Source organism: Trichomycterus rosablanca, chromosome 22 (genome assembly GCF_030014385.1).
Source record: "Trichomycterus rosablanca isolate fTriRos1 chromosome 22, fTriRos1.hap1, whole genome shotgun sequence".
Taxonomy (NCBI): domain Eukaryota; kingdom Metazoa; phylum Chordata; class Actinopteri; order Siluriformes; family Trichomycteridae; genus Trichomycterus; species Trichomycterus rosablanca.
In genome coordinates this window covers 16004089-16026447 of record NC_086009.1, presented here as the reverse complement: position 1 = coordinate 16026447, position 22359 = coordinate 16004089, and the positions used below count along the sequence as shown (strand labels likewise).

Genomic DNA, 22359 nt, shown 5'->3' with positions numbered 1-22359 from the left:
CACTCTGTACAGAGACACCGCCAGCCTGGATGGAAATGGGTACTGCCGTATTGAGGGTCGAATAAAGGATATGATTAGCCGTGGAGGGGAGAAGATTTTCCCAGCTGAGGTCGAGCGGTTTCTCTACACTCATCCAAAAGTGACAGAGGTGCAGGTAGATGACGCTGGTCATAGCCCTGTTACACCACACAGAAGCATAAAAGCAGCATTTTAAGGGATACTGTAGAACTTTTCTCTGCTTAAATTCCACAGGTTGTTGGTGTGAAAGATGAGAGGATGGGGGAGCAGGTTTGTGCCTGTATAAAGGTGGCAGAGGGAGAGCACTGCACTGAGGAGGAAATCAAGGCGTACTGCAAAGACCAGGTAACAGAATTGACCTCTTACTGTGGTCACAATAAAAAAGTAAGCTAAAATAATTTGACAAACATTGTCAATATAACAGCATTGCCTGGTGTCATCTTACAAAAATAATCATGGGCTTCACAGGAAAAGATTTTGCCTTGATGGAAGCATGTCTCTTAAAACCCAGTCACATATTAATTTTTTCCAAAAACAAGCTAAAACTTGGACTCCTCTGACTACAGCACCATTTGACAATTCTATCCAAAGTTTAGTGAACCACTGCCCATCTTGGCTTGCAAAGACTGAGCCTTTAAGTGGATCCAGCTACCACAGCTTAAGTTATTATACTAATATTAATTTTATATTATTACTTACAACTATTTAATTATATAATAATGTATTATGCTAACCCACTACCACAGAGATCCTGGTTTGAAGCTCTTCTGTGCTATCAACCAGTCTACACAGACATAATTGGCTATGTCTCAGGCAGAATTAGCCAAAACCCTGCAATAGATCGGTGTACAGCCAAGGGTATTCCTGCCTTGCACCCAGAGTTCCCCAGATCAAACTGGTCAGGATCCTGCCATGATAAAGCTGTTTATGAAAATGTAAGGAAATTAAAACCCATTTTTAAGATTTTTTGACTTAAGGTTACCCATTTATGTATTGCAGATATCCTACTTCAAGATCCCACATTACGTAATGTTTGTAGAAAGTTATCCACTCACTGCCTCTGGAAAGGTAAATTCCTATCTAGTGTTACTATCAAAAAAGTCACAAATAGGCGCAGTGAGACAAGAAACAGACTAATACCTGTGTTTTCCTTCAAGATCCAGAAAAATAAACTGCGTGCAGAAATGGAGAAGAGGCTGGGACTGTGATGTGATGACTGTCAAACGAGGAACCTACACACCTGCCAGTCTTATGCACTTGTTTAACATATGAATGTCTCGACGTCTCATTAATAGGTGTTATACTTTATTGGACAAACCGTTTGATCATGATATTATTTGAAACATTGTACAATATGTAAAATTCACTCTCTCAAAACATGCCATAAAGAATCTGAAATAAATAAATAAAGCTGTCAGGCCCAGATTTGGTATTTACAGTTTTCCTGGGCAAAACGTAGTTTTCACAAACCTATATACATGTGACAAGGCAAACCGTCAAGAGTGCGTAATAACTTAATGAACTCTAATACTATTGGGGCAAAAAAAGTGCTTCAAAACTGGGTGGATTTGGTAAGCAGAGATGATAGAGAAAACTGAGTAAAGTAAATAAACTAAACTTAAAACCCACCAGCGAGCTATAAAGCACGTGGGTTAGACGTTCACACAGCCATTAACAATTTATCGATCGGTATACTTCAACAACACTGCATCAAAACCAGTTTACATTACCACAGAATGACAAATAAAACAGTATTTTTTTCAACCCATGTTAACCATTGTAAGCTAGGATACTACAGTGACTAGTAGTGTAGTTAGCTGTGGACAGCACACTTTTATACTGTACTAACTGCCCAAAGCTAATGTACAGTAAAAGTCAGTTTATATATGCAAATTGCTATTAGTTTATCCAGGGGCTGACACAAACCAGCTTATGTTTGAAATAGTCCCATTTAAAAAGCAAGGGATCATTCTACACATTGTTGAAAGGCCAACGGGGTCAATGACCCACTGCTCAGTGCAAAGTATCCAAAACCACAAAACTAACTCAGTCAGGAGGTATATACTGTAAGTATTTTCTTCATATCGCCTTTTCAGATGTATGATTCTAACCAGAAACTAAATCCCCTTGTGCAACACATTAGAACCAAAACTAGCAGTGGCCATTTGGGCCCCTTTGTCATTAAGCGGGCTTCAAGTAAAAAAAAAAAAAAGTGGGAAACAAGACCTTTTCGGAACCGAGCTCAGAACTAACAGACTAATATGTGCTGCTGTGACCGACATGCATCTGCCAGACACACAAGGCACATCATTACAACTACGCAGCCTCACATGACTGCACACGCGCACACACGGTTTCAAGTGTCCGTCCATTTGCTGTCCAGGGCTTTGCGTGGAACCAGCAGGTGGGTCTTTCACACACTGAGTGGTAGCACACCAGGAGGGGACACAGCTCGCTGGGTCGTCATTCCATTCAGAGCTCCAGGGTCCAGTCCATTCATATTCCTGCAAAATCAATAATATAATCAATACACAATTATCCAGTGGATTTTGTTTGTTTCAGTCAGAATCTGTGACTGAGTGGCACGTGCAGCCATAATGGCCTGGGACCACTGTGAAGCTGCTTTAAGGATTCACCAATGTTAAAAGCATGACACAAATACATATACACAGCACAGAAATGAAAGAACAAGCTTGGACTACTCACGCTTTGTCAAAATATGTCGTGTGGAGTGAATGAGAGAACTTTGTGGCATTGCTGTTGATCAGGTTGCCATTCTCTGTGCTGTAATTTTTCCTGGCTGCCTGATCCTTGGCGAAGTTCCTACAGGCAGCAAGCTTGGACTCCAGTGCCTGTGGATGTGGGGAAATGCACACAGCGATTAGTCTTGCCCACTGTGAGGACACCTGTCTGCTACATGATGCTCTGCATAGCTGAGAGAGACTAGGTTTTTTTCTTTAAAATGGTACAAGCTGCCACTTTAAAGGAAAGAATTGAAGTATTTACCCCGACTTTCCTCAGCAAATCGCCAACAATGTTGAGGGCGGAAATCCGAGCGGAGGGGGTGAGCGGAGAATTTCCACAGCCATTGGTCAATGCTAGAACAATATATAATAAATATAATAAATACATTTATTAAATGAGGAAAAAAACATAGCCAAATTCCCACCAGTATCTCTCCCACCCCTACATGATACTAAGAAACGTGCTTGCCTATAGTTAATTCACTGATAATAATGATACATTATTGATTAAGCAACAAATAATAATGTAGCACAAATTTAACAGAAAATGAGTACTGATAAGGGTGGGAAGGTCTGGGAGGGAAACAGTTCTATACCTTTTTGATTCATGAATGGATGCTCAATGGTCTTGCCTACTGGTGTAGCTGGAAGAGACAGGGACGCTTGAACAGCGGTGTCTATTTTGTCCGAGTCCAGAGTTGGAGAGCTTGGTGCGGACATTCTGGTGTTATCTGATGTTCTCTCTCGGACAGCCAGCTCCTGCCTTAGGTCTGCAAAAACACAAAAAGTCAATAATAATTAACACAGAGTGATAAGTGCAAACATCACGACCACACGCTGTCAAATCAGTTCTGAGACCTGTGGTACTTAGTACAAAGACAATGCCAGCAGGTCATTCATGTTCTGTACATCTGTGGGGATTCATCATGTGAACTACACTGATCTTATTTATTTCCCCTCACAATTTAGTTGGTCATTTACCCAATTTTAATACCTCTGCCACTTCTATCTCCACTGCCCTGATCAAGGAGAATCACATACAGTCACAACCACTAGCACGTCTGCTGTCTCTGGCTGCTTCTTTTTCACCCACCAGTGGCAGATTCTTACAGACAGACATGTCATGAACAGTGAGTTCCCCACCCCTCACGCAGGTGCATCACACAGCAAGCCACGAACACATGTGCAGCAGCAATGAGAAAGCCAGTAAGGTACAGTTACAATAGTTTGCCAATTTGCAACTGTAATAGATTGTGGGCTAGCACATTTGACTGCTGTGCCTTCTGAATTTTTAAATAGTAGTGCATTTTTATATACAAAAGTGTTGTAGTTGTGGTTTTTAAGAGCTTTAATAACACTGGGTTAATATTCGGACCTGGACAGGCAGGGTTGTACAGTAGTACTGAGTAGACCAGTGCATTTTACCTCTGGCCTCATCCTTTAGTCTCTGCACAGACACCAGCAAAGACTCCTTCTCATCCAGCTCACTTTCCAGGAATGCATTTCTCTCAATAGCCTGGTTTAGTCGCTGCTCAAAGTCTTCCAAAGATGTAATGGTTGCCCTGTACAAATCAAACAGGCATGCAACATTCAGAAATGGTATAATTGTATTTGCAAAGTCCATAAAAACAAGGACCAAAAACAAGGACCAAAAACAAATAAAAAAAACTGCTTAATTTGAAGCGCAGTGTGTGTGTGTGTGTGTGTGTACCTCTTTGCTCTCTCCAGGTCATCATTGGCCTGCTCTAGCTCCCTGACATATTTGTGCAGCTGCTCCTTTATGCAGCGTGTCTGGCCCAGGTCATCCTCCAGCATAGAGATCTGCTTATAGCTCTGTGCATACTGCTGCTCCAGTTTCTCCTGCACAACACAACACAACCAAGCACATTAAAAAGAGAGAATCAGAGAGCTGGAAACCATGCCAAAAGTGAGTGCAGTAAATAGGGGTAAATGGGCATCTGGCACTCTTTCAAGCCTAGTGCACACTAAGCAACCATGACCTGACCCGTGAGTGCAATTCTGAAATCAGAACAAAGTTCACACCGTGATCCTATATTATGTTATTTATCCATCAAGAATAAGTACTACATAGTGTACTGATGTACTGCTTTACTTTAAAGGCAGAGTGATATATGAGACACAGGAGCGCTGGTGGATGTGTGTACAGCCCAACATATTATTTAAATATTGAATAATTCCTTTTGACTGCTCCTGTTAGGGGTTGCCACAACGGATCATATATCATATAGTTTTTACATCAGCTGCCCTTAAATAGCTTGGGACTGGCACTAAGGGTGCACTAATGTGTGTCCCACCAATGGCTAGGTTCATGTTACGCCATGCACCTTCTGTATTCGTGAGCCCAGCATGAGATTCAAACACCCGGACGTTAAACATACTGATATGTGGTTTGTTTTTATTAATTAACCAGTGTCCCAAACAGTAAGTAATAGAATCCAGGGTTCTAAACAGTATCCAATTCTGAACACTTTAAAATGCACATCAGTGTAATGATACAGCAGCTAGACTAACAGTTCTAAAAGGGTACAAGAGTCGCTGTGGGAACACACCACAGACAGGATGTCAATCCGATGTCGGGCCTCAGCCCCTCTTAGGCATAGCCAATTCTTATCTGCATGTAGACGCCCAATTGGCTGATAGCATTGCTGGGAATTCGAACCCTGGAACCCAGCGGTAGTTAGCTAGTGTAATTTGTCGCTGCACCACCCGAGTGCCCGTAAATAGACAACCAAACTATTACTAAAATAACCAATAGATTAGCTCTATATTTATTAAGTGGACAAGCTCCTTGGCCCCTAAAAATACAATTTTAAAGCCTTGTACTGAAAACATTGCCTCATTAAAAAGCTTCCCAATGCCACGTTTCTCCTACTTGCTCCTGACAGCCTATTACAAAGCGCTAAGGGATTACCTCTGTGCATTTTACAGCATGTCCTGGGCAGCCAGCCAGACAGCACAACAGACACTTTCTGCCAAGTCATGTCACTTGTTTCTTTTCTGGGTGAAATGTGAGTTTACTGAACCTGATTAAGCACAAACTGTATAAAATATGAAGGATGGAAAAGTAAGTGCATTCATAAACACATACCTTCAGGTTATCCACTTCATTTTTCAGCCGCTGATTCTCAGCCTGCAGGTCTCTGATGCGGTGTTCCGCCTGGCCAAGCTGAGCTTCCAGCTCCGCCTCTAGCTCACGGCTACCCTCCTGAAACTCCTGCAGCTCCTCCTGGGCGTCATTGTAACTGTGGAGATGAGCACACCCAAAACAGTCATGCTCAATACCCAGGAGGAACTGTGGCTCAGACCATCTGGCATCTGACCTCAGCAATCTGACTACTGCATGCAAACTCATCTCACACAAAAGAGGGGCACGTGCTCATTTATGAGCTAACAGCTGTACCTACTTAGAATAATGAGTAACAAATGAGCCTCGTTCACAGCCAGTCAAAATTTACAGGCACAAAAAAAAGTGCTGAATAGTCCAGAATAAAACTAGAGTCCGACATGAACCCAAACATGGCAACAATGCATTGAGCTTTTACTGGAATTTACTCTGGTAAGGTACATAGTCCTCATGTCAGGACAGGCTGGGTCAAATGTGCAGTTACATAAACAGACCAAAACAGCAAAATGTGCGAAAGCTGGGTTCAGATGAGCACAGACCTTCTGTTCAGGTCAGAGGTGAGAGGTCACAGTGGAGCTGATTAAATGGGAAATGTAGTTAGGAAGCTAAAAACAAAAGCAAGCAGGCTGTTTTTAGAAGGTATTTTAAGACAAACAGCTTTCTCTGTCAGGAAGGGTGTGTGTAATGTAGCTTATTTCCTCTTTACTTCCTTGTCTTCAGTCAGAAAGGAAAGTTATAAAATACTTTGTTACTCCGAGGAAAATTTTGTTTTTTTGTTATAATAATTGTAACATTAGTTTTGACTCCTGCTTTTGTTCCTTACAAGCCTTCCAACAGTTAAGGAAGTCATAACTGTTTAATACACACAGCACACTGCAAATACGCCTGATGCTAAAGCCAAAAAACTATTCGAAAAAATTTCAAAGCCTCTTCAAAGCATTCTTGTGGTTTTAATACTTCCTGTGCCCCAAGTTTAGGGGCGATAAACCAATGAGGATTTCAGCACATATAAACAGTGCACTGATTTAGTGGAGCAAGCCTGAAAAGGTACACAATGGTCTCATAGTCTGTACTGAAGCTTAAGAAATTCACTTTATTATAATGTGTGCTTCAAATGTTAAATAGCAGAAGCTAAAAGAATGAAGCCGGGTCTATCAAGGTCAGGTGTTTTAGGCACACCCAATGGTAACATCCATTTATTTATTTTCATGTTTAACCACTGCTTTAAACTGAACAAGGCTACGGTGGGTCTGGCAGAATCAGACCCTGGACAGGACCCTAATCCAACATGGGGCCACCCCCATCCCCAGACACGGTTAATCATGTCTGTATGTAGACTCCAACCAGCCAGTACATTTGCATTTAAGTAAAATGACAAAAATGTAATTAAATGACTTTTTTAATTATTTGTTGCTCTTTCTTGGTTGGAATAAAAACACAAAGCTGCATTAGCCCATCGCAGAGAAGATGGGACACAATGGGTTTCCAATGAGCTTATCATGACTAAACTACAAGATCATATGGAAAAAACGGTCATAAGCAGCCTACCTTTTCTTGTACCTGAAGGACAAATTCTTCCAGTATTCAATTTCTTCATCTTTTGAGGTGAATTTTGGCATCATCTCTGTTTCCATAGTGAAAGCCTGAAAAAAAGTAAGTGTTAGTAACCAATAAATAAAGTGGATTGGTCATGTTTACTAAATAACGTTTACATGCACAAAACATGAAAAAAGCTAGACTATGTACATTTGGTGATCTCAAGATAAGGTTATTCATCATTTATTCATTCATTTTCATAGTTTACTATCACTTAATCCTGGTCAGGCTCGTGGTGGGACCGGTTTCCACAAAACACTGTGAACAAGGAAGGAATTCATCCACTGACAGGACACCAATCTATCATGGGGCTTGGCCACCAGACCTCCTCTAACCCCCGATATAGCCAGTTATGTCTGTGTAGACACCCAACAGACAGTACCTGCTGAGATTTGAACCACAATCTCAGCAGTGGTGGGCTAGCATAATAGACCGCTGTCTGTTATACCAATTCCCTTAAGTCAGGACAGTTTGAAAATACTAGTAGTGACAAAGTTTATATGGAGTAGAAGAATATGTGTCTGCTACTTAGAGAGTTTTGGCTTCAGTGGAAAAAAAACAGAGACCAGAAAACAGGAAAGGACAGCAGGAAGTTACACGTCACTTTCCTCTAATTCCATTACTGCATTTTTCAGTCAGTGTCTGACCAATGAGGTACTTGAGGAGGAGAGGCCAGATTCCTTTTTTATGACATTATTTCCTGGAACAAAATGCTGCTGAGAGAACAGGACACGAGCAGCCTGGGAGAAGCCGCTGGCTGCTCACGTTTACATCAACCAGATATTTTTAACCAGGTCAAATATACACAAACCAGGAATTTTCAGCTATGAAACAAAAAGGACACTGGTGTCTGATGATAAAGAACAACAGACTCTTTTAGTTTAATTGTTGACTAGTCACAAATTTTTGCTGCTTAAAGTGTGGACTTGTATAAATCCAGTATGCTTGGGATATTTACTGGCAATGTGTTAAAAAGTTTTTTAATGGATTAAGAAATCCTCTAATGTAGTGTTTATTATGCAGCAATAAACATACTGCCTAAAAAAGTGGAAAAAGTGGATTCCAACTCTAACGTCTTAACTTGGGACAGAAATAATGTGATCAAATTCTAATAGTAACATTTGCATTAAAAACATTTTGAAAAGGGTGTATTCTTTTTTTTCTGGATTTTCCCCCTTTATCTCCTAATCTAGTAATTTCCAATTTTTCCATTCAGATTGTGAATCCACTGCTGCTTGCACAACCTCCGGTGGCTGTGGCTGCTTCTTATCACTTGCCACCAACTTGCACAGGTGCACTAACCAGTCCCAGAAATCGCATAGCACAGCGGCAGTGGAATGGGACCCTGTCCGACATTCCCTCCTTCAAACACGGCTAGGTCGGCGAACTCTTGAGTAGAAACGCTCTGCAGTGGTGTGAAAGCATGTTAGACCACTGTGCCACCCAGGCACCATAAAGGGTGTATTCTTGCCATGTGCCAGGTAATGCAGAGTAGCACTGAACCCAACGGAAAATTACAAATGAATGATAATAATGCTAAATAAAGCATAATGATTACATTAAGTGGCACTGTAATTGTAAAAGTTTGTGACTTTCATTTCCAAAGTTAACAAAACCTTGTAAATAATATGCTACTCATGCAATTTTGGGGATTTCCATTTCTTCTTCTTTTTTAGTGACTGAATGATTGGAATGCACACTTCTTAAGTCAGTCTTTTATACATTGAAAACATGATGGGTAAAAAATACAGATTTTGCATCCTCAGGAGATGATTGTAGTATGTTTCCTTGACTTTTCTCATGTGATCACATGATATGCAAAACAACTTTCCCTATTCCCTATTAACACCAGGTTATTTTATGTTTCTTCTACATTAAATCTATCTATCTATCTATCTATCTATCTATCTATCTATCTATCTATCTATCTATCTATCTATCTATCTATCTACATTACATAACAAAAGTAGCAAATAAGGACAGTGTCACTAATGTTTTAGTACCTTCTCCTTCAAAGCACACCATCTAAACAAGTCAGTTTACAGTGCTCAACAGACACTTTATATCCAAAGTCACCTACCAGCGTGTGTGTACACAATGCAAAACAATTGAGGGTTAGGGGCCCACTTGGAGGTGGTTGAGCTTGAACCAGACACCTGCTAATCACTACTTTTGTGCTACCAATGCCCTGATTAGGTTTTTATCCACTAATCAATGCAGTTTTTATGGGCACAGAGAAGTCACTAGCTATAAAAAAAAAAACAATCACTGACAATTAAGACATTATAAAGCTTTCTACTGTACTAAATATTTTAATTGCTGTATGATTATTTTGTATGCAGGATATTTTCAGAAAACCATAAATATGAGTATTTAGGAATAAACGAGATTAATTATTCAGTCACAGAAAATCAGAAATAACCGAAATTTCAAAACTGACATTCATGTACAGTATATGTAAGCTATAGAGTACTACATAAAGGGTCCAAAAAAAGAAAATTAAATAGTCAGCAATGTTTAAACGCAATTAAATTTAAAAATTAATAACCGCCAGTTTTAATGAAGTTTATTAAAAGAATATAAAATACACACCCGTGACCCACCAGTTGAGAACCGTTGACTTTACCCAACCTGAGTGAAAAACTGGCTAGCTACCAACAGTGTACATGCTATTCTAGCTAAATACACAATTTATATTTTTGTTTATATTTTTAAAACAACAAGCCGTATTTAAACACTTTGTGTAGATAAAATACCAAACACACAGTACCACAGCACAGCTAGCTCAGTGTCCCAGTGAGCATCAGGACGGTTAATCCAGGCCGCGAGAACAGCTCCATCACGAGCTCAACAGCTCGCGCAGCTAACCGGCTACATTTAAACCTCTGCTCGCGTGACACCTCAAAAATCACAGCCGAACACGATCTCAGTAATGTATTTAATAACATAACATAACATCACATACCTTCTCATGCCCAGTCCGCGCTGTCAAATCAGGATATCAGATCCTCAGCACATCACAGTCCCGGACTGACTCGGCTGAGCTCTGGAGGAAACGCCAACGCGGCTACAGAGCTTTTTTTTAAAGCACGCACGTTTTCCGGTACAGTGACGCAATGACGCTGGTGATGACTCAGTCGACGTCATACTGTATTTCGCAATCACACTCCATTCAAGCCACTTTTACTTTTTTTTCTTCTTTGTATTTTATTTTACTTAAGTTTTTTTATTGTGCAAAGATATGATGCATAAAAATAACAATAAAGGTTTAAGTAAATCTAGGAGCATATCATTATGGGCAGGTATAATTATTTCCGAAGCAGCAATATATACTATACAGAGTGTAGATAAAAACAGTAAAATAAATACAAAAAGGCCTACAATAAATACAACACAGTGCATCAAACCCTCCTGTGTGTGGGGCTGCAAAGCTCTTGTCCACCGCTGAAGGCACCGACAATGGGAATGCAGGCATCAACTGGACTATATGCTGTTTTGACATATTACACATGTTTTGGTTAATCTGTCTGTAACGCGCTTTAATAGCATAACTTTTAATATGTCTATTAAATTGGTCATTCATGGGATTGGGTGCCTTTTGGACCTTAAAAAGTTTTGAAAATGAAACACTGTTTTAATGTGTTTTTCATGTTTTATTATAAAAAGAACACGTTATACTTTGCCAAACTAATATTTGTCAAGCTAAATTAAACATGCACCTCATACACACTGTGACGTCCACCCTGTTACGTAATAGGTCGTAACAGGGGTGGACCATAACAGGGTGGACATTCTGACATAAAATTTGCCATTAGCTAGCAAGTGAGCAAAACCATGCTAGCATAAAAGTGAATTCAGACAAAGAATTCTCTGCTTTTTAGTGTGATAATTTTTAAAATGATCAAATCGTGTTGCTTTTTCTTATATATCCCATAACAGGGTGGACATGTTATGGTTGACCATATAAGACTTTTAGGATAAAATGTGGAAAAAACAACATTAAAATGAGGAGTTTAATAAGCCACTCATCTTCCACAGTTGTTTTCCCTCTAAAAAGATCATGTGAGCTCCAGGAAATGATGTCAGTATGTAAAACAGATCTTCATTTTAAGCAACAGTAGTTTGTTTATTAGGATTTTAATGTCATGTTTTACACTTTCGGTTACATTCATGACAGGAAACGGTAGTTTATCTTCACACAAGGTTACATCGAACACAGTCTTAGACAATTTAGTGTCTCCAATTCACCTCACTTGCATGTTTTTGGACTGTGGGAGGAAACCGAAGCGCCTGCAGGAAACCCACGCAGACACGGGGAGAACATGCAAACTCCACACAGAAAGGACCCGGACAGCCCCACCTGGGGATCGAACCCAGGACCTTCTTGCTGTGAGGCGACAGTGCTACCCCCTAGCCACCGTGCCAACAGTAAGTAATAACAGGGTGGACAGCAACTTGAGGGACTTGTGAAAAACCCTTATAATCAGCAATAAAATGAAACTCATAAAGAAAAAAAAAATCCAAGGTTTAGAGGGACTTAAGCAAAGCTTTTAAATAGCAATGAAAGACTGAGGTAATTTCATGATTAAACCTCATGTATCCATCACCAAATCAGAATGTAAAGCACTGGGGACATGGGAAAACCTCTGGTATCTAAAAGATAAAAACAGTATGTATACAGTCATTTTATGGGGGGGGGGGTGTTAATTATTTCAGTAAGGTGTTTAGAAATTGTATTGTTTAAAATGTTATTTAATAAATACAATGATCACTACTGGGGACACAAAAGACACCGAACTGTAAGAATGACCCACATTACAAATGTTACAATATTCTGTCAAACCATTATTTTCAGAAACAATAGCAACTGTAATGTCCTCTAATTAACACGCTAGCTGGAGACATTTATGCATTTATATTAATACATTATATTTATTAACTTCCTTTTCACTAAATAGTGTATGGATACAAGTGTAATTGCAGTCTTGCGCCATCTTGTGCTTTACAATGCAATAGCTGACATTGTTCACTGAAAATGAAACATAATTATAAATGTACAGTTTGTTTAAAGAAGTAGTTTATGAAAGCATTATTTTACTAATGTATCATTTCAGCCTAGAAGAAAAAAGAAAAGCTTACAGCACCTGGTATTCCCAGGCGGTCTCCCATCCAAGTACTAACCAGGCCCGACCCTGCTTAGCTTCCGAGATCGGACGAGATCGGGCGTGCTCAGGGTGGTATGGCCGTAAGCGAGAGACGGAGTTATAACGACCCATTTTAAAGATGCTAGATTAGCTGAAAGTTTTGGTGATTTATAACGGTGATTAAAAATATTGCTAAAGCAACTCAAATGTGAATCGTTTGTGAATAATGTGAGTAAATATAGACTGGGAATGCAGGCATCAAAACTGGACATTGGAGCAATGGAAGATGGTTCACTGGTTTATTAAATCCTGTTTTCTCTAAGATCGTTTGAACGACTGGGCATGTGTACATTGTTTACCTGTAGACATCAGGATTCAACTTGCAAAACACAGAAGTTCAAGGACCTGCTGATATGTCCTGGTAACAGATATCACATGGCTCCTTCAGATGTTTATGCTTCGGCAAAACCAGTGCTGTTTTGACGGCATATTAGACATGTTTTGGCTTATCTGTGTATAACGTACTTTAATAGCATAACTCTAAAAAAGTCTAAAAAATTACGATGTTACAATATGCTGTCATGCTGGAACAGAAAAGAGCCTTCCTTAAACTGTTGAAAACATACGATTTATTTTATATAACTGATTGTCGAGTGTGGCTGAAATCCCAGAAACGACTTAAAAAGCAAACATTGTGAGGAAAATCAGTAGAATGTTACACCCAGATTTGCAGTCTGTAATTACTCACATTATTCTCAAACGATTCACTTTTGAGTTGTAAAGTTCTATGAACTTGAGTTACCACCTAACAATATTTTATAATCACTGTTATAAATCACCAGTGCTATCGGCTAATGTAGCATCTTTAAATAGGGCCTTTTCTACATTATCTTTCGCTTACGGCCATACCACCCTGAGCACGCCCGATCTCGTCCGATCTCGGAAGCTAAGCAGGGTCGGGCCTGGTTAGTACTTGGATGGGAGACCGCCTGGGAATACCAGGTGCTGTAAGCTTTTTTTTTTATTTATTTTTTTTTTAAGACAAAAATGATACATTAGTAAAATAATGCTTTTATAAAAACTGCTCCTTTAAACAAACTGTACATTTAGAAATATGTTTTATTTCAGGCTTCAGTGAACAATACAAGCATTATGAAGCACGAGATGGCGCAAGACTGCAATTACACTTGTATCCAAAAGAAGGCCAATTTATAAATGTACAGTTTGTTTAAAGGAGTAGTTTTTATAAAAGCATTATTTTACTAATGTATCATTTTAGCCTAGGAAGAAAAAAAAAGAAAAGCTTACAGCACCTGGTATTCCCAGGCGGTCTCCCATCCAAGTACTAACCAGGCCCGATCCTGCTTTAGCTTTCGAGATCGGACGAGATCGGGCGTGCTCAGGGTGGTATGGCCATAAGCGAAAAGCAGTGCAGAAAAGGCCCTATTTAAAGATGCTACATTAGCCGATAGCACTGGTGATTTATAACAGTGATTATAAAATGTTGTTAGGTGGTAACTCAGGTTCATAGTACTTTACAACTCAAAAGTGAATCGTTTGAGAATAATGTGAGTAATTACAGACTGCAAATCTGGGTGTAACATTCTACTGCTTTTCCTCACAATGTTTTGATACTTAAAGTTCAAGTTCAGGGATTTCAGCCACACACATTTTTACAATCAGTTATTTAAAATAAATCGTATGCTTTCAACAGTTTAAGGAAGGCTCTTTTCTGTTCCAGCATGACAGCATGTTTCAGAAACTCAAGTAAAAGTTTAAGTATCAGTGACAGCATATTGTAACATTTGTAATGTTGTAGACTTATAACAAAAGTTATGTACATTAAAGTACATTATACACAGATAAGCCAAATAGGCCTATTATGCTGTTAAAACAGCACTGATTTGCTGAAGCATAAACTACAAGACATCTAAAGGAGACTGCGGTCAAGCCAGCCTCCACTTCGAAATGCTCAGTCAAATCTGTCAATTTCACTTTGTAATGATAGTACACCATCTGTAGTTTACACTTAGTTTATATCAAGCAATTCTGATGTAAACCTTTTTTTTTAAATAAAGGCCTTTATATTGTCACATTTCTATTATATTTACTCTAGACTGTTATTAAAAAGGAATTCTCTATTGCACACAATAATTCCACTTCATAATGATAGTACACCATCTGTAGATGTCATTCAGTTAATATCAAGCAATTCTGATGTGTCATTTTTAAATGAAGGCTTTTATATTGTAATATTGGTATTATTTTCACTCTACACTGTTATTAAAAAGAATTCTCTAGTTTCCACACAACAATTCCACTTCATAATGATAGTACACCATCTGTAGATGTCACTCAATGAATATCAAGCATTTCTGATGTGTCATTTCTAAATAAAAGACTTTTATATTTTCACATCTCTATTAATTTCACTCTAGATTGCTATGTAAAGAAATTCTCTAGTTTGCACAGAATATTTCCACTTCATAATGATAGTACACCATCTGTAGATGTCACTCAGTTAACATCAAGCAATTCTGATGTATCATTTCTAAATAAATGTCTTTTATATTGTAATATTTGTATTATTTTCACTCTAGACTGTTATTAAAAAGAATTCTCTAGTTTCCACAAAACAATTCCACTTCATAATGATATCTACAGATGGTGTACTATCATTATGAATTGGAATTATTGTGTGGAAACTAGAGAATTCTTTTTAATAACAGTCTAGAGTTAAAATAATAGAAATGTGACAATATAAAAGCCTTTATTTAGAAATGACACATCAGAATTGCTTGATATTAACTGAGTGACATCTACAGATGGTGTACTATCATTCTGAAGTGGAATTTGTTTGTGGAAACTAAAGAATTCCTTTTTATAACAATCTAGGGTGAAATTAATAGAAATGTGGCAATATAAAAGCCTTTATTCAGAAATGATACATCAGAATTGCTTGATATGAACTAAGTGTAAACTACAGATGGTGTACTATCATTACAAAGTGAAATTGACAGATTTGACTGAGCATTTCGAAGTGGAGGCTGGCTTGACCGCAGTCTCCTTTAGATGTCTCGTAGTTTATGCTTCAGCAAATCAGTGCTGTTTTAACAGCATAATAGGCATATTTGGCTCATCTGTGTATAATGTACTTTAATGTACATAACTTTTGTTATAAGTCTACAACATTACAAATGTGACAATATGCTGTCACTGATACTTAAACTTTTACTTGAGTTTCTGAAACATGCTGTCATGCTGGAACAGAAAAGAGCCTTCCTTAAACTGTTGAAAGCATACGATTTATTTTAAATAACTGATTGTAGAAATGTGTGTGGCTGAAATCCCTGAACTTGAACTTTAAGTATCAAAACATTGTGAGGAAAAGCAGTAGAATGTTACACCCAGATTTGCAGTCTGTAATTACTCACATTATTCTCAAACGATTCACTTTTGAGTTGTAAAGTACTATGAACTTGAGTTACCACCTAATAACATTTTATAATCACTGTTATAAATCACCAGTGCTATCGGCTAATGTAGCTTCTTTAAATAGGGCCTTTCCTGCCCTGCCTATCGCTTACGGCCATACCACCCTTTCTTTTTTTTATTTTGATTTAAGACAAAAAGGATACATTAGTAAAATAATGCTTTTATAAAAACTACTCCTTTAAACAAACTGAACATTTATAAATTGACCTTCTTTTGGATACAAGTGTAATTGCAGTCTTGCGCCATCTTGTGCTTCATAATGCTTGTATTGTTCACTGAAGCCTGAAATAAAACATATTTCTAAATGTACAGTTTGTTTAAAGGAGCAGTTTTTATAAAAGCATTATTTTACTAATGTATCATTTTTGTCTTAAATAAAAAAAAAATACATAAAAAAAGCTTACAGCACCTGGTATTCCCAGGCGGTCTCCCATCCAAGTACTAACCAGGCCCGACCCTGCTTAGCTTCCGAGATCGGGCGTGCTCAGGGTGGTATGGCCGTAAGCGAAAGACAAAGTTAAAAAGGCGCTATTTAAAGATGCTAGATAACATTAAATTTGATTTGCCTAAATGGGCATAAAACTGGGTTTTTTTTTTAGAAGAGCTAAGCCTGTTGCATCCAAAAAAGGAACGGGGTAATGGTTTGAAACTGTATTACCAACATACTCACTGTTAGCTGTCCACAGACTGCACAGTGTGAAACTTATACTTAAGTAAATCCCTTATTGGTAATTAATGAGTATTGTTTTTCTAGAGTTTTTTTTACCAGAGTGTAAATTTTGAGTGCCTTATAGGGTACAACACAGTTTTCTCAGGTACACTTGTTTCCTTCTACCTCACAAATACCACGATTGACTGGTTGCCCAAAACTGTGTCTATTTGTTTTCAGTGTTTGTTGCCAGGTATTGTTTTGTCATGCTTTCCAGGGTGTATTCCACAACCCTGCTGAAATAGTTTTTGATGAATGAATAATTAGAAAACACAGCTCACCTGATGCACTGTTTCAAGAGTCAAATACCAACCAGCCTGTTTGATCTGACTCAGTAGCTTTTCCAGTTCGGCCACATTCTGGCCACATCGTGCTGAACTGAGTTCATGTGTAGGATCACGGCGACATGAAGATCTAACTCTGATCTTACACCCGTGTTCATTCGATCGTGATGGATGATGAGGTGAACACCGAGTGCCCGGTGTGTTTTGAGAGTTTTTCGGAAGCGGCTCGCACGCTGAGTTGTGGACATGCGTTTTGTCATGACTGTCTGGTCGGGATATTTGTGAGCTCTAACCGTGAAGGATCTCTCATCAGGGACAGCATTATCTGCCCCGTGTGCAGGCACGTCACCTTCGTCAACAAACTGCACGGACTGGTAAAGAAAAAGGACAAACATGCGAAGATTTTGGAAGTCCCGACGACATTCGCCTGGCGTCCAGCTATTTCGAGGACCGGTGGAGATCAGTCCAATAGAATCGGGCGCAATCTAAGATGGATTTTATCCAAACTGCGGCGACAGAGGCTGGTGTGCCCTAAAGAGTCTCTACAGGTGTTCATCATTAGTGATTTGGGACGCCCTATAGCAGATGAGGACATTATTGATGTAGGTTCACACGCTGTGATGAACGAGAATGGACCTGATCGTAGGTGGACGGTTCGCTTAACAACGCACTGCCTGGTCTTCCTTCTGATAGCATTTACTTTACTGGCATTAGTAGCTGCAACACTGCCTTGGTTATTTCTGGCTTGAATTATTTAATTAATAGTACTTTATTATTTACTAACCTTTTTCTATGAAACAATGGGTGTCAGGCAGAAATACACCCTGAACAATTTGTCAAAGGGACTAACTATCTCACTCCAAACTCAGCACTGAAAGTATCAAATCTACCAGCTTCAACACCAAAATGCTCTGAAGCATTTCAAAGACCCAAACCTATTTTGTAAGGTCTGTGGATCTCTTGCATTATCTGTGTTATCTTTAATAACCCATATATCATGATCCACATTGTGCTGGGTCCAGAGCAGGGTCCATCAAAGTGCTTCGCACAGTTACATACAGGGGACATTAATTAGCAAATCCATCTACTAGGGAATGTGGGACAAGACCAGAGTGGCTAGAGAAGACCAACATGGACACTGGGAGAACATTTCAGAACCGGTCACTGTAACACTATCTGCTGTGGCACTGTGGTGCCCTGAATCCAGAGTCATACCAAAAATTCTGGATGGCAGATGGGAAAATACCTGGACAGAACACCAGACCATTTAATGGGCATACACAATGAGAGAATTTTGTATATTTAGTTTTCATACTGGAATATTTTTGCAGTGCAAGACTTGACCAGTGTATCACTGTGTCACCCAGAAGCAGGAATACATATACAAAGAAAGTAAATTTAAAGTAAATTTGGTCAAGTACATTCATTGTCTGTTTTACCACCATTGGTTGTTTAATATTTAAAAATTTTGTGGTGTTTATATTAGCAACAACTATAGTGGTGATTAGTTGCAAATTTTTTCAAGTGAATACTGTTGTATACTGAGTATTTTATATGTAATTAATGAAATCATTCAACTTTTTTATTTTTTTTTACCTATGATTTGAAGTAAGTTTTGAAATGTACTATATGGGTAAAATAATATATTCTGTATTCCTACAATATATTCTGTTTCAATATACAAAGAGAGTAACATTCAGAATACTTGACATGTAAAAGCATAACATAACATACATAATTAACTATATAAATATTTATACTAACAAATAATCATTGTCCCTGGAGTTTGTGATGACTCTAAAGCTTTGGAGGCAAGGTGGGCATTACAGTCTAGCTCAATGGTCAACCGAATGGTCAAGTTTCTTTTTTTTTTATAAATAGCTTTTTCCTAATATGTTTTCATATAATAACAATCCTATGTGGATGCTATAGAAGAACTATCTGATATATATGACAGGGTAGAATCAAGTCTGTGGACCCCCACCATATAATGTGTTTTAACCACATCTATTACTTCAATTATATATAATACATTATATACTTTCAACTTTGTGAAACAGGGTCTGTAGGTACAACACATGGTCCATAAATACACAGTTTACTAAGTTTAGTGGGGAGAAACGCCAATGGCCTGCTCATAATACTGACCTTTACCTTTGGAAATAACTGATTCACTGATCGTGGGCAAGGCCTTCTTGTACAACATCAGTGCCTGACAAATGCTCTTTTGTTTTAACTGAATGGGCACAATTTCCCAAATACACACTCCAAAATCTTATGGAAAGCCTTCCCAGAAGAAAGGTTTGGAATGAAATGTCCAATAGACGTATGATCAGGTGTCCTCATACTTTTGGCCAACTTAAACTGAATACAATAATATAAATTTGTAAATGTTACAGTGTAAAAGTACATGTTTTGTTATTTTACCAACCATCTATGAACAAAAACTATAGGACTTTGTAGTTTGAGCCATGCCATTAATTTTTAATGTTAGGAAGGATCAGTTTAACAAGCAGGACGTGAAAGAGAAGATGAACCTGGCAGCCGTGCTGTTATGTTGAAATGGGAGAAGTTTATTGGATGAAGCTTCAGCATTTTAGTTAGGGTGATTCTAAGAAAAACTTTGGATTCTGTGTTCTTCACTCACGTTAGTGTCTCGTTATGCTGCTTGCATTCCTATGAGTATATACACTTGTTCTTTCTTTCCAGACACACCCTCATTTTTTAAGCATTTCTTGTACCACAGGTTGGAAAACTGGACTTTCCTCTCCATTTATCTCCATTTTTCAAAAACTAAACTTAACTAAATGTACTGTAGTGTACACCCATAAACCAAAACATTAGAACCACCCCTAAAATATGCATGACCATGTCTATTTCATAGCAATGTCACAGTCAGGGATTTGTTGGGCTGATGGTAGTTGTAATATAGGGCAAATCATTATGGCCAGACGACTGGATTGGAGTATCTCCAAAACAAGAAGGGAGCTCACCACAGCTGCCAGTGAGCATGCAGAAGAGACCAATGACAGATTGCTGGGTGCCAGGACCACCAGTGGGGCTACTGCGGCTCAAATTGAATTGAACAAATTTAAATCCTGGTGATTTGTTGTATGTCCCGGTGATTTGTGGGGCTACATAGTCTTCGGCCAGTCAAAGTTCCCATGCAAACTTCTGTCCACCTTAAACAAACACCTTAAACAATTGCTTGTATAACTGGTTGGTGCAACTGACAAATTAGGAGTAATTATGTGATACAACTGAGACTACCCAGTATTAGTACAGTGTATAATGACCAGCAAGTATAGCTCCCAGTATACTTTACCTTATCATACTGAATACATTTAAAAGCATTTAAGACTTTATGGGTCTTTTACTTTTAGTTCTAAAAGCAGTCAAACTTTATCTAAAACAGAAAACACTCAGACCAGAGGTGTTAAAAATGTAGAGTTTAATATAGATATCTATTTCTGACATTCTGATTGGGATTGCGATAGGCTGAACAGTACAGACTGTGTTGTTTCACTGATATGCTAAGCTGGGGGTGGGGGGTGTAGGGGGGAAGGGAAGGAAGGGAAGTGAAAGGCAGGCAAGATTGTACAGAAGTTATGAATGCAGCAGAGCAGCTGTACATCAATGGACATTGTGCACTTATACATAAACCCACAACATTTCTTCAACCGGCTGATCACTATACCTGATAGTTTAGTCTCTTCCGAGTTTATTAATAACTTTTAGCAGTGTTTAAAAAAATTATAGCAATCAAGGATTATCTGAAGTGCATGCATGGCATTTTCACATCCACTTTGTCTACACATGTCTACAAATGAATGTAAACAGACTTGTGTAACATCAATGATAATTGTTAAACAGGTAAAAGAAATGAGTCAGTTCAGACATGTGTACATGTGTATTTAATGTCTAATGGAAATTCCAGACCTACAGGTGCAGGTGAAGTCACAGCCACAAATATTGGCACCCCTATGCTTATTTTATAAAATTATTGCAATTACAAATGCTTTGGTATTTTCATGTTTACTTCTTTTGTTTGAATTGGCACGACACAAAAAAGCTAAGAAAAAAAAAACAAAACTAGACTGGACAAAATTATTGGCACCTTTTTAAAATGTCTTTTTGTATAAATTCACATATTATTTTAAAAGGATTATTATGTTAATATTAAGGGTGGCATTAAATGTGACCAGTCAATTTCTGGAGTTCAGATTTGACTTTTCATTACTCAGCTTTGTGTTATTCCAATGCAAACAAAAGAAAGAAAAGCATTTGTCATTGCAACAGTTCTCTAGAATTAGCAGTGCCACCAATATTTCTGACTATGCCTGTTTGTTGTACAGGTATTTGTTTTAATCTAGCACAGCAGCAGAATTTCGGAATGAACTCCTTCCCCTAAAGCTGTACAGTATGTAACATCGTAGTCTAAGAGATGTGTAATCCTTTCTGGTGGAAATGTGTTATTGAAATCAAAGCCCTGTTTACACTTGGATTTAGGGTGTGTCACAGGTGATCCAATCACATGTTGTCAACAATAATTACAGATATAAATAAGGTCAAAAGCGTCTAGCGGATTCAGTCAGTTAAAGCATTGGAAGGTGGTCAGGGATCTTTACACCCACTTTGCATCTGGAAACATTAAATCGTCCCTGTAGGCCTCTGGACCACCTGGTCAGCAGTGTTGCAGGGTTTGCAGTTTTCCCTACTTGCTCATTTTGAACACAGGCTGAAGCCTGCAATAGATTGGTCCCCTGTCCAGGGTATTCCTGCTTTGCAGTTGATGAAAATTAAATGAAATGCAGTTTTGAGGTCTGGCAGCACACCTCTGATCCCTAAACAGCCTGACAAAACAAGTTTATAATATTATACCCAAATATTGCATGGTAAATCATGTGCACTATTAACATTGGTATTGATTATTTTGTTAACTGAAGATTAGATTACGTATTGCATTAACCAGCCGCTACATTCTAACACCCTGCATCTCCCAGTCTCTTATCCATTTCCTTTCTTTTTGCACTGTCTCAGTCTGATATCCAAATTGCTTGGCAACTAATCATGTTGAATGCACTGCCCTAGGATCAACAAAGGCCTTATAAAACCACTGAGTGTACTGTAAGTTTTTGAAGTTTCTTAAAATCTGGCAGCCCTGGTAAGCGATTAACAGAGAGACAGCCTAAAGCCAGGTGTAAACAGGGCATTAGAAATAAAA

General features: G+C 38.5%; 2 protein-coding genes, 1 long non-coding RNA gene, 3 other non-coding genes and 1 pseudogene across 7 annotated transcripts; 3 read left to right on the top strand and 4 right to left on the bottom strand.

The window, feature by feature from the left end:
* Positions 1–108: 108 nt before the first annotated feature.
* LOC134335914 (uncharacterized) lies at positions 109–1407 on the top strand. The gene is made up of 4 exons (XR_010015662.1): positions 109–154; positions 253–363; positions 1018–1086; positions 1176–1407. It is a non-coding gene; the product is annotated as an uncharacterized LOC134335914 (long non-coding RNA).
* Positions 1307–10578, bottom strand: ndel1b (nudE neurodevelopment protein 1-like 1b). Of its 2 annotated transcripts, none has more exons than XM_063018553.1 (9): positions 10469–10578; positions 7456–7550; positions 5872–6025; positions 4474–4622; positions 4188–4324; positions 3359–3532; positions 3025–3116; positions 2725–2870; positions 1307–2522 (listed from the first exon to the last, which is right to left on the bottom strand). In XM_063018553.1, exons 2-9 carry the CDS (start codon positions 7539–7541, stop codon positions 2432–2434), a joined length of 1029 nt encoding a protein of 342 aa, XP_062874623.1. In that variant the 5' UTR covers positions 7542–7550; positions 10469–10578; the 3' UTR covers positions 1307–2431. The 2 variants fall into 2 exon arrangements, with proteins under 2 accessions (XP_062874623.1, XP_062874625.1); XM_063018555.1 differs by lacking the exon at positions 10469–10578 and adding an exon at positions 10274–10326.
* Positions 10579–12635: 2057 nt separating this feature from the next.
* Positions 12636–12754, bottom strand: LOC134300437 (5S ribosomal RNA). The gene has a single exon (XR_010007359.1). It is a non-coding gene; the product is annotated as a 5S ribosomal RNA (ribosomal RNA).
* Positions 12755–13542: 788 nt separating this feature from the next.
* Positions 13543–13661, top strand: LOC134300425 (5S ribosomal RNA). Its single transcript, XR_010007350.1, has one exon. It is a non-coding gene; the product is annotated as a 5S ribosomal RNA (ribosomal RNA).
* Positions 13662–13948: 287 nt separating this feature from the next.
* On the bottom strand, positions 13949–14068 carry LOC134300427 (5S ribosomal RNA). Its single transcript, XR_010007352.1, has one exon. It is a non-coding gene; the product is annotated as a 5S ribosomal RNA (ribosomal RNA).
* Positions 14069–16539: 2471 nt separating this feature from the next.
* Positions 16540–16648, bottom strand: LOC134300429 (5S ribosomal RNA; annotated as a pseudogene).
* A 654-nt stretch (positions 16649–17302) lies between these two features.
* On the top strand, positions 17303–17884 carry LOC134335793 (RING finger protein 222). The gene has a single exon (XM_063018381.1). The coding sequence runs from the start codon at positions 17303–17305 to the stop codon at positions 17882–17884; it is 582 nt and encodes a 193-aa protein (XP_062874451.1).
* The last annotated feature ends 4475 nt before the right edge of the window (positions 17885–22359 follow it).